The sequence below is a fragment of the Sus scrofa genome, chromosome 5 (assembly GCF_000003025.6).
Source record: "Sus scrofa isolate TJ Tabasco breed Duroc chromosome 5, Sscrofa11.1, whole genome shotgun sequence".
NCBI classification, from domain to species: domain Eukaryota; kingdom Metazoa; phylum Chordata; class Mammalia; order Artiodactyla; family Suidae; genus Sus; species Sus scrofa.
Window position 1 is genome coordinate 74,504,948 of NC_010447.5, and position 15,580 is coordinate 74,520,527.

At 36.2% G+C, this 15,580-nt stretch overlaps 1 protein-coding gene across 4 annotated transcripts in view; it reads right to left on the minus strand.

Moving 5' to 3' along the window:
* The window catches only part of ADAMTS20 (ADAM metallopeptidase with thrombospondin type 1 motif 20), a 170,606-nt gene that overhangs the window by 2,850 nt on the left and 152,176 nt on the right, over window positions 1-15,580 (minus strand). For 3 of the 4 annotated variants that reach the window (XM_021090846.1, XM_021090843.1, NM_001257275.1), the window contains 2 exon segments: window positions 15,320-15,411; window positions 340-444 (listed from right to left, as the gene is read on the minus strand). In XM_021090846.1, coding sequence (XP_020946505.1) covers window positions 340-444; window positions 15,320-15,411 — 197 coding nt within the window. 4 annotated transcript variants of the gene reach the window in all.

Below are 15,580 nucleotides of genomic sequence, written 5' to 3' on the forward strand. Positions count from 1 at the left end.
TTGCCTATTCAGTCTAGGTCACAGACGCAGTTTGGATCCTGCATTGCTGTGGCTGTGACGTAGGCTGGCAAGCTGCAGCAACTCTGATTTGACCCCTACACTGGGAATTTCCTATATGCTGCGGGTGCAGCCCTAAAATGCAAAAACAAAAAACAAACAAAAAAAACCCCTTTATTCCATAATTTCACAAATTAATGTTATACCTCATTATATGTAATATAGCCCATTATATGCTGTAACTCATCAGTCAGTAACTTCACATGATGCTAAATTTAATGTAGAGGCCCTGTAATGCTAGTAAAGTATTTCAAACAGGCTTTTCAGTCCATCAGGACTTACCTGTGATCTGTGTATTATGACAAAAGCATAACTGCCCTGAGCAAGCCACTTCGCCGTACTGGCTATCTTCATCCCGGTTCCTGCCAAATTAATGCTGAACTGTCCCTGGATTGTGAACAAAACCAAAAGACGTGGAATTCATAAAATATTTAAGAATGCACTTGGCTGCATTGGGATTACATAAGAAGGAACTCAAATTGGTTTTCAAGGTTCTTTCTTCAGAAAATGAAAGAACATTGCCACAACCTAACTTTAAAGAAAACGAGCCAGCTCACGATTTTGTAGACTGATTACAAATAAGTCTTCTCAGTTACAAGAGACAAATGAAATAATACTGGATAACGTTATTTGTGCAAAAGTAATTCTGTCCAACCCTAGGACACTAAGGCTTTAACAGCTAGAGTTTATGTTCCTATAGCAACAAGCAAGTCTGGACAAATGGGGTGTTTTCGGGGACTAATACCTAACTTTAATGTTTCTCCAGTTTCACATTTGACCCCTCATTGCTAACTTCCTTGATAAGTTAAAACTGTTTAATGTATTTGCTGGAATCTTCTGTTCCGGTGCCCTAAACTTTTGTGGTAAGAATATTACTTCTTAACTACCATACAAAACTACTGAATGTAGTTACTGCCCCAGCTATCACGTCCTTTTTGGGTACCCAGAAGTGTTCTGTGTGATTTACACTTGGTGTGTGAGCCCCCTAGTGGCTTCATGATCTAATGATTTTCAAGACACAGGAACCATTTTCATGTCAAAATAATTCAGACTACCTCTGTTAAAAATTAAGCTTTAAACATCTTTTACTCAAGAACATCCATGACTAGAATGGGTAAAATTTGTGAGACATTTATGTGATTTTGCAGTACAGAATTACACACTGAAAAGTTGAAGTGCTTAATGCTAATTAATTCAGCCCATTGCCAATATTCACTATAGACTTAGAGAGATAATAAGACAATCCTAGATCACATCACAATATCCCATGGCCTAAAAACTCAGGAACCTTGAGCAATTCTGTGACAAAACACTAAGATTATATCATATGAATTAAAATATTATGTTGTCATGAAAGCAAAGGCCAAATAGATTACAAATATATTTATAATGAAAATTATTACTACTGCTAAAAATAACTATATATTAATTTATTTTAAATTAGATTTCCTAGCACTCTTATATAATTCTTACTTAAAACCAAAATAGAGATTCAAATGCATTTATAAAGAGTAATGTATGACTGGGTCACTTCGCCATATGATAGAAATTGAAGAAATATTGTAAATCAACTATACTTTAATAATAAAAAAGGAAAAAATAAATTAAAAAGTAATAATATATGGAGAATTTTCCCCACAACAGAAATAATTTTTAGATAAATTTCAAACAAAAGTTCCTATTGTATGCACTGTTTGGATACAAAATTTAGGCTACAACCCATATGTTTGCTTCATTGCTGTAGTTCCAGAGCCCAAAAGAGAGCCTAGGCACTCAGTGTTTTTAAATGGATAAATGAATGCAGCATTATAAATATTAAATTTTAGCATTATAAAAGTTAATACATAAACACGCAACTAAGCCCATCATACTCCATGACAATGAATAGACTGACATTAGACACATGAGAATTTTATATTAGTAAATACTTGAATGAGAAGAACTCTTTCTAAGGATACGTTCTACTATTTGAGAGTCATCTGATACAAGTTTTGCACTGGATACTTTCATCCCACATTCACTCATAAATAGGCGTCTCACCAAATTAAAAAAGGGAAACATATTTTGTGATGTTAAGTTTTCCTGTGACTAGCCACTTATTGAATGCTCCACTTGGGCCACGCAGGGTTTTTCACAACCTAATATTTTGCTTTTCCATTTATTCGTTATCTTCCTGTTCAAGATTGCTCAGAAGAATGCAAATGTATATGCACTGGAAATGAAAGGAAAAAAATCCAGCTGACTACTGAAAACCTTAAGGGGTCATTAGCACAATCAGTTGGCCCTTGAAATATCTATTGCTCCATTTCTCCAGACTAATTTTCATAAGCTTTGCTTATATCTTAGCCCTTATTAAAAACTACATAATACAATCTCAAAGAAATGGGAAAACAATTCATCTGAAATTGGGGTGGGATTATAGGGGTAAAAACACATTTCACTCATTTGTTCAAAATGAATTGAGTGGCAGACTTGGTGTCAAGTACTCTGGGAATACAGAGAGATCTTACTCCGGATCTGAGAAGTGAAGCACAGATTGGTGGCTACCTGAGGTGGAAGTCAGGGTCAGAGAAATGCCGAGGATGGACAGAAAATACAAATTTCCTGTTACAAGGTAAGTAAGTCCTGGGGATGTAATGGTGGCTACAGATAACAATACAGTAGTGTGTGTGTGTGTGTGTGTGTGTGTGTGTGTGTGTGTGTACACACATATATATAGTTACTTCTTAGGGCCACACCGGCGGCATGCGGAGGTTCCTGGCTAGGGGTTGAATCGGATCTATAGCCGTCTGCCTACGCCACAGCCACAGCAATGTCAGATCTGAGCTGCATCTGTGACCCACACCAAGCTCACGGCAACACCGGATCCTTAGCCCACTGAGCGAGGCCAGGGATCAAACCTGCAACCTCATGGTTTCTAGTCAGATTCATTTCCGCCAAGCCACGACAGGAACTCCAACAGTACTGTATATCTGAAAGTTGCTAAGAGAGTAGATCGTAAAGGTTCTCATCACAAGAGAAAAAAATTTGTTAACTATGTGAGGTGATGGATTTTAACCAAAATTATTGTGGTGATCATTTTTTTAATACTCAGCCAAATAATTACGTTGTACTGCTTTAGCTAAAACAATATCTAATGGCAATTATATTTTAATAAAATCTGGGAAAAACACATCTGATAAGTGAAATCATGTATTGCATAGAGAAATGTATTGAAATGTAGAGAATTATAGGTGCCATAAGAAAGGTACTGGTACATTCCTATAGAACTTCAGAAGGAATAAATGAGTGGATAAATGTATGGATTAATTATTTCGATTCCATTACTTCATTTAAGATTGAAGTTTAAACTTCCTTCAACCTAATCTTCAACTTGAAAAATTATTTCAACAAAGGAACAACCGAAAATATGGTTTGTTTTTTTTTTTGTTTTTTTTTTTGAAGTAGTGTGAAGTATAACTCCTCTTATACTCTCTTGACATTTTTTAGAAGAGGCTACCATAAGAAGTAAAATTCTAACAGCCAAATCACAAATGGAAGGTTAGGTGATTCACAGGACTTAGGAATTCAACCAATTGGAGTGCCTGCCCTTGAGTAATTAGCTGTATCAATGAAAAAAGTAGTAGTTATATAAGATATAAGATAGAGGGAAAGCACAGAGATCGATGCAAGTTTTAATGTTTCACTTCTTTGATTGATGGGTTGGTTCATATGTGCTTAGTCCATCAGTAGGTTTTACAAGTTTAAAGCTCACTGCACATATTTTATTTTGAGCGGGATCTATACAGCCAATGCAGTTCCAAAAAAACAATTCCACCAGGTAGTGGAGGACTGATTCTAAAATTTATATTGAATGCTAAAGAAATTAAAATAATTAGGAGTTCCCGTCGTGGCACAGAGGTTAACGAATCCGACTAGGAACCATGAGGTTGCAGGTTCGGTCCCTGCCCTTGCTCAGTGGGTTGACGATCCGGCGTTGCCGTGAGCTGCGGTGTAGGTTGCAGACGCGGCTCGGATCCCGCGTTGTTGTGGCTCTGGCGTCGGCCGGTGGCTACAGCTCCGATTGGACCCCTAGCCTGGGAACCTCCATATGCCGCGGGAGCGGCCCAAGAAATAGAAAAAAAGACAAAAAAAAAAAAGAAATTAAAATAATTAAAACAATCTGAAAAAAAAAGCATAAAATCAATGGACCCACACTATCTTCTTTTGACACTAATTATATAGCTATCATTACCAAGACAGGGCTGCACTGGTGAAGAGAGAGACATGTAGGTCAATGGAATGAGAGTCAGAAATAGACCCACATAAATGTGTTCAATTGATTTTTTTTTTTCCTTTTTGGCTGCACGCACGGCACATGGAAGTTTCCAGGCCATGGACTGAACAGCTGCAACCTATGCCATGGCTGAGGCAATGCCAGATTCTTAACCAACTGCCCCACAGCGTCAGGGATCAAACCTGCACCACTGCAGATCCTTAACCCAGTGCACCACAGTGGGAAGTCTAATATGTCCAGTTGATTTTTAACAAAAATGGGAAAGCAATTAATTAACTGGAGAAAGAACTGCCTTTTCAGCAAATGTTGTTAGGACAATTGGATATCTATGGGCAAATCTCCTCAGACTTCATACCAAACTTGTTCAAAATCTATCATAGATCTAGATGTAAAACAATGAACTATAAAAAATTTTTAGGAAAGCAAAGGCAAAAATCTTTATAACTTGGAGAAAGTCAAAGAGTTCTTAAATATAACAGTGCACAATCCATAAAGGAAAAAAGATGATAAATTTGACTCCATTAAAATTTAAAACTTCCTGGCAGTTCCCATCATGGCTCAGCAGAAATAAATCTGAGTAGTATTCAAGAGGACGCAGGTTCGATCTCTGGCCTCGCTCAGTGGTTTAAGAGATCCGGCATTGCCTTGAGCTGTGATGTAGGTCACAGACATAGCTCAGGTCTGGCGTTGCTGTGGCTGTGGTGTAGACCTGTGGCTACAGCTCTGATTCGCCCCCTAGCCTGGGAACCTCCATATGCCTCGAGTGCAGCCCTAAAAAGACAAATAAAATAAAATAAAACAAAACTTCCACTCTGTGTAAGACACCTAAGAGAAAGAAAAGACAAGATCCAGACCAGAAAAAAATATGTGGAAATGTTATATCCAACAAAAGACTTGTATCCAGAATATGTAAACTCCCAAAATTAAACAGTAAGGAATAATAAGGAAACAATCTAATATTAAAAATGAGCAAAAGATTTGGACATACACTTCACCAAAGAGGATATACAGATGGCAAATAAGCACATCAAAGATTCTTAACATTATTATCCATTAGTGAAATACAAATTAAAACCCTAATGAGGTACCACTGAAAAGAGGGAAATAAACAAAAAACTTGATAATATTAAAGTGATGACAAGGAAGCAAAGCAACTGGAACTTTAATCTCTGCTGGTAGGAGTAAAAAATTGTACAGCCACTCTCTCAGTTTAGCAGTTTCCTGTAAAGTTAAATATATACAGAACATATGACCCTGCACTCTCACTCATAGGCATTTGTCCCAGAGAAATGGAAATGTATGTTCATACAAAATCCTCTATATGAATATGCATATCACCTTATCCATAATCTTAAAAAACTATAAACAACGCATTTTCTTCTAACATATGAATAGACAAACTGCAGGACAACTGCATGACATCAACGTGAAGGAATAATTCTCAGCAATAAAAAAGAACCAATTACAGATACATTCAGTTACACACATGGACCTCAAAGGCATTATGCTGAGTGAAGGAAGCTAATCTTGAAAGGTTACATACTATATGATTCCATTTATATAGCATTTGCATGTCATTCCAGAAAAGGTAAAGCAAAAGCAACAGAGAAAAGATCATTGCTTACCAAGAATCAGGTGGGAGGGAGGAATTGCTTCCATGGAGAAAGTGTTAGGAAGCTATTCCATATTCAGATTATGGTGATGGTAACATGAATCTGTACATACATTAAAACCGTACACAAATAAATGCAGTTTTACTGTATGTTATTTTTTTTAATTAAAAACTGTGAATGGGTATGACATCTCATTAAAGAAAAAAATTTCCAATTGACTTACAAACAAAACCCAACTACATGGTATATGTAAGAGGCCTACTTAAAACCAAGTGACTCCTAAAGGCCAAAATTAAAAGGATGTGCAAGCATCTACCAGGCAAACGGACATTAAAAAGAAAACAGGGGTAGGAAATCTTATAAAGCACAAAGTAGAATTCAAGCTCAAATCAGGAAAACATGACAAAGCACTAAAAAACATAATCCACAATGAACACATAGCACATGAATATTATGCATCGAAAAAGAGCAACTTTTCTGAAGCAAAACTACAGGACATGAAAGGGTACATAGATATAAACAATTTAATAACAGGAAATTTTGGAGTTCCTGTTGTTGCTCAGCAAGTTAAGTACCCAACTAGTATCCATGAAGATGGAGGTTTGATCCCTGGACTTGCTCAGTGGGTGAAGGATCCAGCATTGCCTCAAGATGCAGTGTAGGTTGTAGATATGGCTGTGGTGTAAGTCTGCAGCTACAGCTCTAATTCCTAGTCTGGAACTTCCCTATGCCACAGGTGCAGCCCTAAAAGAAAAAAAGAAAATTTTGATATACCTCTTTTAGTAAAAAGATGGATGAAGTAAGCAAAAAGAAGGAGATGATCTAAACAGTATAAACAAAGGGGTAAATCTTACGGTTATATATCCAACTCTACAGTCTTATAACAAAGAATACATGTTCAAAAATACTTGAGTTCCTGTCATAGCGCAAAGGAAATGAATCTGACTATCATCCATGAGGATGCAGGTATGATTCCTGGCTGGTTAAGGATCCAGCGTTGCCATGATCTGTGGTGTAGGTTGCAGACCCGGCTCAGGTCCTGTGTTGCTGTGGCTGTGGTGTAGGCTGGTGGCTACAGCTCTGATTCAACCCCTAGCCTGGGAACCTCCATATGCTGTGGGTGCAGCCCTAAAAAGACAAAACAAAAAAATTAAAAACTGGCTCTGAATACTCAAAATGGATTCTGGCCATGATCCTCTGGCACTGATTATTTCTCTTTCTCTCATGTAATCAATACTAATTACAAAACAGTTATAAAGAGATAGACATTTTTTATGGCTCTTGAAATGTACCAAAATTTTACTTTACTTCACTTTTGATGTACAAATTCTAAAGTCACATCACACTCCCTAACTTCATCTTACATTACAACGTGGCGAAGTTTATTTTCCCTAAAGATTGCCATCTGTGTCCATTCTCTTTTTGGCATTCATGTCCCAGAGTGCCCTGTCATATGCAAACACAGAGGATGTGGTTTTGATGAATCCCAAACAGAATAACTTCTGTGACATCAAACATCTGGAGTTCATGCAAATGTTGTGGAACTTAACACAGAATCTGGTTTATATATTTGACAGAATATCTTCAAGAATACTAGGTAGTTTGTATTTTTGCTAACAGTTTCAGGCAGTTGAACACAGACTTAAAAACAGGCATGGCTATATACCTATGCCCAATAACATCTAATTTTGGCAGCAGAGCTTTGCATTCCAGAAATGTCTGGAGAACTATGTGAGGGAGGCATCTCACCTTGATGAGCAGAGAGGAGCACATTACTGCTATACCGGTGCTGCCTCTGACTTTCTCGAGGATCTTGGACGCAGTGTTTTTAAATGGATAAATGAATGTAGCATTATAAACATTAAATTTTAGGATTATAAAAGTTAATACATGAACACGCCTTTAAGACTGCTCTGGCCAAGGAGCCTGATTTAAATTAGATCAGGCCATGGAGTAATTGATACCTACAGGATGTTACTGAAAGAACAGAGAAACCATCTACCAATTAGTGGAGGCTAAGAGCTGAATGTAATACCGGTAGAGGCAGACCAGCTAGAAACTTTATCAAAGAAAGCCCAGCTGAAAACACTGTCCATCCAAGAGGACTGGGTGACTATGTACATATACAGGGCTGAGCACTCTGAGGCTACTCACTGCAGGGGAAATAGATGTCACTGAAACAGCCCAGCCAAGGACTAAACAAGTAAATAAGCAAGAAAACAACAAGACCTAGAGAGGAGGGGAGCCTTATATCCATAACTGCTAAAATATATTACCTAAAAGGCCCAATTTTCAACAAAAATTGGGAAACATGCAAAGGAACTGTAAAGGATGACTCATAGAGGGAGGAATGCAACAGAAACTGCTTTTGAGAGGTTTCAGATGTCAGACTGAGCAGATAAAGACTTCAAAGTAACGATTATAAATATGTCCAAAGAACTAAAGGAAACCATGCTTTAAAAAGTAAAGGAAGGGAAGATAACAATGCCTCATCAAATAGCGAGTATCAATAAAGAGATAAAAATTATAGTTATAAAAAGAGCCAAAGGACAATTCCAGAATTGAAAAGTACAAGAACCAAAATTTTAAAAATTACGAAATGGCATTCAACAGTAGATGGGAGCTGGAAGAAGAAAGAATCAGCAAACTTGAAAAGATATCAAGAGTGATGCTACAATCTGAAAAACAAAGAGAAAAGAATGAAGAAAAATGAATAGCGCCTCAGAGAAATGAAGGGACATCACTAAGTGTGCGAACATATGCATAACGGAAGTACCAGAAAGAATAGAGAGTGTATTTGAAGAAATAATGGCTGAAAACCTTCCAAATTTAGTAAAATGAATTTATCTACACATCTAAGAAGCTCAATAGACTCTAAGTTGAGTAGACACAAGAGATCCGCATCCAAAAATGTCGCAGTAAAGATGTGAAAGTCAAAAACAAAGAAATAATCTGAAAGCATCAAGAGAAAAATGACCACCTACCTTGGAATCCCAAAAAGATAAAGAGTTGAGTTCTATTGTTCTTTAGAAGGCAGCAGACAGAGGAATGGTATATTTAAAGTGTTGAAAAGAAGAATTTTATAGCAAATCAATCTTTTAAGAATGGATGCAAAACAAAGACATTCCCAGATAAACAAAACCGAGAGGGTTTGTTATTAATAGACATGTTAACATTCTAAGGAAAGTTCTTCAGGCTGAAATCAAGTGACATCAGATAATACAAATCAATGCAGAACAACAAAAGTGTACTCGCAAAGGTAACTGTAGTAAATACAAAATACATTATAATTGCATATTTATTTTTCTTTATTCTCTTAACTTACTTAAAAGGCATTTGTATAAATCAATATGTATATAATTATACTATTGACCAGTCACATATAGAGAAATATATTTAACAATAATGCCATAAATGAGGCAGGTAGAAGTAAAGCTGTTTCAGAGTAACTTAATGAAGCCTCTGTTAACTCAATTCCACAGGAAGAAATGAAGAGAAGCAGCAATACTAAATTAAAAACATTTAAAAAAATTCTGTGAACTGTAAGTTCTCTCATATCTTCTCTCTAAAAGACATAAAATTATATAAAGTAACATTATAAAGATGTATTGTGGGGTTGTTACATAGCTATATGGCACATGTACAACAAATACAACAAAAAAGGAAGAGGAAATAGAGTATACGTAGAAATAACATTTCTATGTCTCTCTGGAATTAGGCAGTATAAATCTGAAGTAGATTATGATAATTTAAAATGTTGTACATTGGAAATCCTAGAGCAACCTTTAAGAAAGCAATTAAAGGAGTTCCCATTGTGGCTCAGTGGGTTAAGAACCCGACATAATGTCCATGAGGATTCAGTTTCAATTCCTGGCTGGCTCAGCGGGTTAAGCATCCAGCGTCATGGCGAGCTGTGACGTAGGTCACAGATGCAGTTTTGATCCGATGTTGCTGTGGCTGTGGTGTAGGCAGGCAGCACAGCTCCTATTTGACTCCCTAGTCCTGGAACTTCCGTATGGCATAGGCACAGCCCTAAAAAGAAAAAGGAAAAAAGAGAAAGAAAACAATTAAAAATAAAGTGAAAAATCATTAAGGAAACTAAAATGTTACACTAGAAAATATTCAGTGAATAAAATAGCAGTGAAAAAGGAACAGGAAAACAAAAACAATATAAGACATATTAAAAAAAAAGTAAAATGGCAAATATAAATCCAGACATATCAATTATAACATTAAAAAAATCTAATGAAAAGGCAGAGATTCAACAAAGTGCTCTATGTAGAAGACACTATATATAAAGTAGATAATCAACAAGAGCCTACTCGGAGTTCCCGTAGTGGCTCAGTGGTTAACGAACCCAACTAGTAACCATGAGGTTGCGGGTTCGATCCCTGGCCTCACTCAGTGGGTTAAGGATCCAGTGTAGCCACGAGCTGTGGTGCAGGTCACAGACGAGACTTGGATCCCACGTTGCTGTGGCTGTGGTGTAGACCAGCAGCAATAGCTCCGATTTGACCCCTAGCCTCGGATCCTCTATGTGCCTTGGGTGCAGCCCTAAAAAGACACACGCAAAAAAAGAGCCTACTATATAGCACAGGGAAATTTACTCAATACTGTGTAATATCCTAAATGGGAAAAGAATATGAAAAGAAATGGATATATGTATATGTATAACAGATTTACTTTGCTGTGTCCCTAAAATTAACACAACTTTGTAAGTCAACTATATTCCAAGAAAAATTTTAAAAGTACCTAAAAAATAGATAAAATGTATAATAATATAACTGAATCAGTTTGCTGTACACCTAAAGTAACATAAATGTAAATTAACTATACTTCAATTAAAAATATAGGTAAATAGAAAAAAAATTAGAGTTCCTGTTTCCACACGGTAGACAAATCCAAATAGTATACATGAGGATGTCGGTTTGATCCCTGGCCTTGCTCAGTCGGTGGAGGATCCGGCCTTGCTGTGAGCTATGGTGAAGGTCACGGATGTGGCTTGGCTCCTGCATTGCTGTGACATAGGCCAGCTATACTCTGATTCAACCCCTAGCCTGGGAACTTCCATATGCTGCAGGTGTGGCCCTAAAAAGCAAATGCAAAATTAAAAAAGCAAATGGGATGAAAACATATATACCATGTACTGTAAGCAAGTTGAATATTCCTTCTAACATCAGATAAATTCTCACAGCAGATAGAAAAACTGAACTGCAAATAAAAAGGAACATTTTATAATGATAAAATGGTTAATGTATCAGGAAATTATGATAATTATAAATATACAATCATATACAACAAAATCCCAAAGTAAATAATTCGAATACAAAGTAAATGAAACAAAAAAACTGAAATGAGAAAGAGAAAATTCAGCAATCATTGCAAAGTTTCAGAGGACAGGATAACTAGGCAGAAGATCAACAAGGAAATGGAAGAGCTGAATACTTTAAACCAACAAGGCCTGACAGACATCGATAGAACACCTCACCCAACAACAGAACACACATTCTTTCCAAGCACATACTGAACATTTTCCATGATAACCATATGCTCTGCAATAAAACGAGCCTCAGTAAATTTTAAAAGATTGAATAATACAAAGTGTGTTTTCCAACCACAATGGAATGAAACCAGAAATCAATAGCAGAAGGAAATGTGGGAAATTCACAAGTGCATGGGACTTAAAAACACCACACTCTTAAATAACCAATGAGTCAAATGAGACATCACAAGTGATAATAGAAAATACTTTTAAGATGAACGAAAACGAATGCACAATATACCAAACCTTCTAGGATGCTGCAAAAGAAATGCTTAAAGGGAAAGTTATAGCTGTAAATGCCTATGCGTAAAGAAAAAAAAATTATACCAGTAATATAATTTTCCACATTAAGACACTGAAAAAAAGGAGATCAAATTAAATATAAAGCAAGCCAAACAAAAGAAATGATAAAGAATAGAGCAGAAACTGATGAAATGAAGAAGAGAAAAATGATAAACTCAACAAAGTCAAAAGTTTGTTTTTTGAAAAGAACAAAATTGGCAAACCAAGAATGGCTCAAAATACTAAAATCAAGAATGAAAAAGAGGACCTGACTGCAAATCTTACAGGAACACAAAAGATTATAAGGGAATAATATGAATAATTGTATGGTAACCAATTTCATAATTTTGATAAAATGGACAAGTTCCTAAAAGAAAAATAAACTACCCAGACTCAAAAAGAACTAGAAAATTGGAAAAGATCTGCAATAAGTAAAGCGATTGAATTAGTAAATAAAACAACTTTCACAAAGAAGAGCCCAAGTTCTGATGGCTTAGCTGGTGAATTCTACCAAATATTAATTTTTCACATGCTCTGCCAAAAAAAGGAGAAGAGGAATGAACGCTTCCCAATTTATTCTACAAAGCCAGTATTTCCCTGATACAAAAACCAGGCAAAGACATCACAAGAAAAGAAAATGATAGGCCAATATCTCTTCCAAATACAAATGAAAAATTCTCAACAAAGCATACCAAATCTAGCAACATGTAAAAAGAATTATACACCGTAACAAAGTGGGATTTTCCTCAGGAATGCAAGATTGTTTCAATATACGAAAATCAAACAGTGTGATACACCGTAATGCTACAGTGATGGACAAGAACCACAGGATCATCTCCATAGATCAATGGATGCAGAAGAAGCATTTGACAAAACCCAACATTCATGATAAAACCACTTAAATTAGGACTAGAAGGGCACTTCCTTAACCTGATCAAAGCCATCTACAAAATGCTCGCAGCTAATACACTCAATGATGGACTAAATGCTTTTCATCTAAAGTCAGGAATACTAATGCCTTTGGAATGGATTAGCAATGAGATCCTGCTGTGTAGCACTGGGAACTATGTCTAGTCACTTATGATGGAGCACAATAATGTAAGAAAATAGAATGTGTACATGTATGTGTAACTGGGTCACCATGCTGTATGGTAGAAAAAAAATTGTATTGGGGAAATAATTTTTAAAAAATTAAAAAATAAAAACAAAAAAATAAACTACAAAAAAATAAAAAATAAAGTCAGGAACAAGACAAGGATTCCACTTTGCCACTTCTACTCAACACTAAATTGGAAGTTTTAGCTAGTGTCATGGGCAAAATAAAGAAATAAAAGGCATCCAGATTGCAAAGGAAGAAGTAACACTATTTTGCAGAAGACATTACCATGTACATAGAAAATCTAAGGAATCCAGTAAAAAAAAAATATATATATATATATATATATATGTATATGTATATATACTACAATTAACAATGAATTCAGCATGATTGCAGAATATAAGATCACTTTCCAAAATATAGGCAAAAATTAGTGACTTATTGAGGCCTCAGATTTGGGGAAGTGGTCGTTTTCCTGGACAACTCTCCCTGTCAAAAGTCTTCTTTATCTTGAGCTGGAATCTTCTGCCCCCTTTGTGCCTCCTAGAGTAAGACATACTGATGTCACTCCTCTTTCACGGACCTCTTTTAATTTTTTTTTTTTTTTTTTTTTGTCTTTTTGCTATTTCTTGGGCCGCTCCCGCGGCATATGGAGGGTCCCAGGCTAGGGGTCCAATCGGAGCTGTAGCCACTGGCCTACGCCAGAGCCACAGCAACTCGGGATCCGAGCTGCGTCTGCAACCTACACCACAGCTCACAGCAACGCCGGATCGTCAACCCACTGAGCAAGGGCAGGGACCGAACCCGCAACCTCATGGTTCCTAGTCGGATTCGTTAACCACTGCGCCACGACGGGAACTCCCTCTTTTAATATTTAATGATGGTTATCATAACTTCCCATTCTTTTCCTGGCTACCTTCTTCATTTTCCTTATGTAACACAATTGAAACCAACCTCCCCCAAACCCAAATTGTCAATTGTTGCCTTCTACTCCTAGATAGACTAATATTTTACCTTTTCCAGACAGAAGTATTAAATTGTGATATTCCAGTGTCCGACACAAGAAAAGTCTCTTGGTCTTGATATTGTGTTTTGGTACTTATGACTATACTGGGCAGTCAGAAAGTACCACTTGATCTACGTGAGTCATACTGAACTCATGGTTGTTGAATAAAACTCCTAGGTCTTTTTCATATGACCTTGCCAGCTTCTATTTGCATTTCAGGACCTAAAACTTACATATTTATCTCAGTAAACTGTTTTCATACTCATTTGAGCTTGTAGTTCTAGTGTCTTTGATCTCTTTTCAGTATCCTTCTATAATACAGAAAATGTCCTCTCTTTTCAATGTTAGCATACCTTCCAAGTCATATGATGAAAAGTGTAAATGAGCAATTTCTAGAAGAGAGGGCTGTGTTAAATTCTTAGCTTCTTCTTTTCAAAATGATATCAATATTATAATTACCACCTCTTATACATAATTTTAATCATCTATTATCAATCTATCAATATACCCATCAATATACCTAATAATGTTATATTCATGTAATTTACATCTGTCCATATTATCATAAAAATGTTGTTCACATAGACTTTATACAATCCTTTGATAAAAATGAGATAACAAATCTCTTCCAAGAAGTACACACTGTACTAGACATCTCAAAGATGACATACAAGGGTCTATGAGAAGAACTCTGGAAAAGAAAGGATGAAAGCAAGAACACCTGGAAATGCACTATTTCACAGACAATATAAAGTTATTCTGAAAATGTTACAGACCCAGACTGATAATAATATAACTGATATTGGGAGCAGTGTGTGAAAGTCACATACTTATGATCTATTCCTTTACCTTGTAACATGTCTCTTCATCATTGTACACTAAGCAGAAAGATTCAAAAAGATAAAGTAAAACAAAAGGAAAAATAGGATCTTAACAATTTAAAATTCTTATTTTTACACCTTTTAAACAAACCCAAATGCTGGCAAAGATGCTTTTCCTCTAAAGTTCATCCATAACTTTTGAAATAAATTTCTCGTAAGAAATTTCCATTTTCTACTTACTATGTTTTGTAGTATTTTAGTCAAGGAAATGAAGGGAGAGGGAGTTCCCATTGTGGCTCAATGATAACGAACCCAACTAGTATCCATGAGGATGCAGGTTCCATCCCTGGCCTTGCTCAGTGGGTTAAGGATCAGGCCTTGCAGTGAGCTGTGGTGTAGGTTACAAACGTGGCTTGGATCCTGCATTACTGTGGCTGTGGATGTGGCTGGCAGCTGCAGCTCCTCGTCAGTTCCTAGCCTAGGAAATTACATATGCCATGGGTGCGGCCTTTAAAAGCAAAAAGGAAAAAAATGAGAAAAAAAAAAAAAGGAAAATGAAAGAAGAGAATCGATTTTTTTTTTTTTCAAGGTGAGGAAAAAGTAACCAAACAAATATGAAATACCTGTGGGCATCTGGCAGCACTATAGCAGTCTCCAGCTGTGGCAAATGGAATTGCATTTCCAAATACCGTCTGGGCAAAAAGAAAGTCTGTAGCTAGAAAATAATTAAAAAAAAAAAAAAAAAAAACTCTTGAGCACGAGACACTGCATGCTTTTCAAATCTTCATTGCAAAACATAACAGTCTTCATATTACATTCTTAAATACATTAAAAGAATTAATCTAAAGTTTTAAGCAAAAATTTTGTACAATTTTAGTCCATAA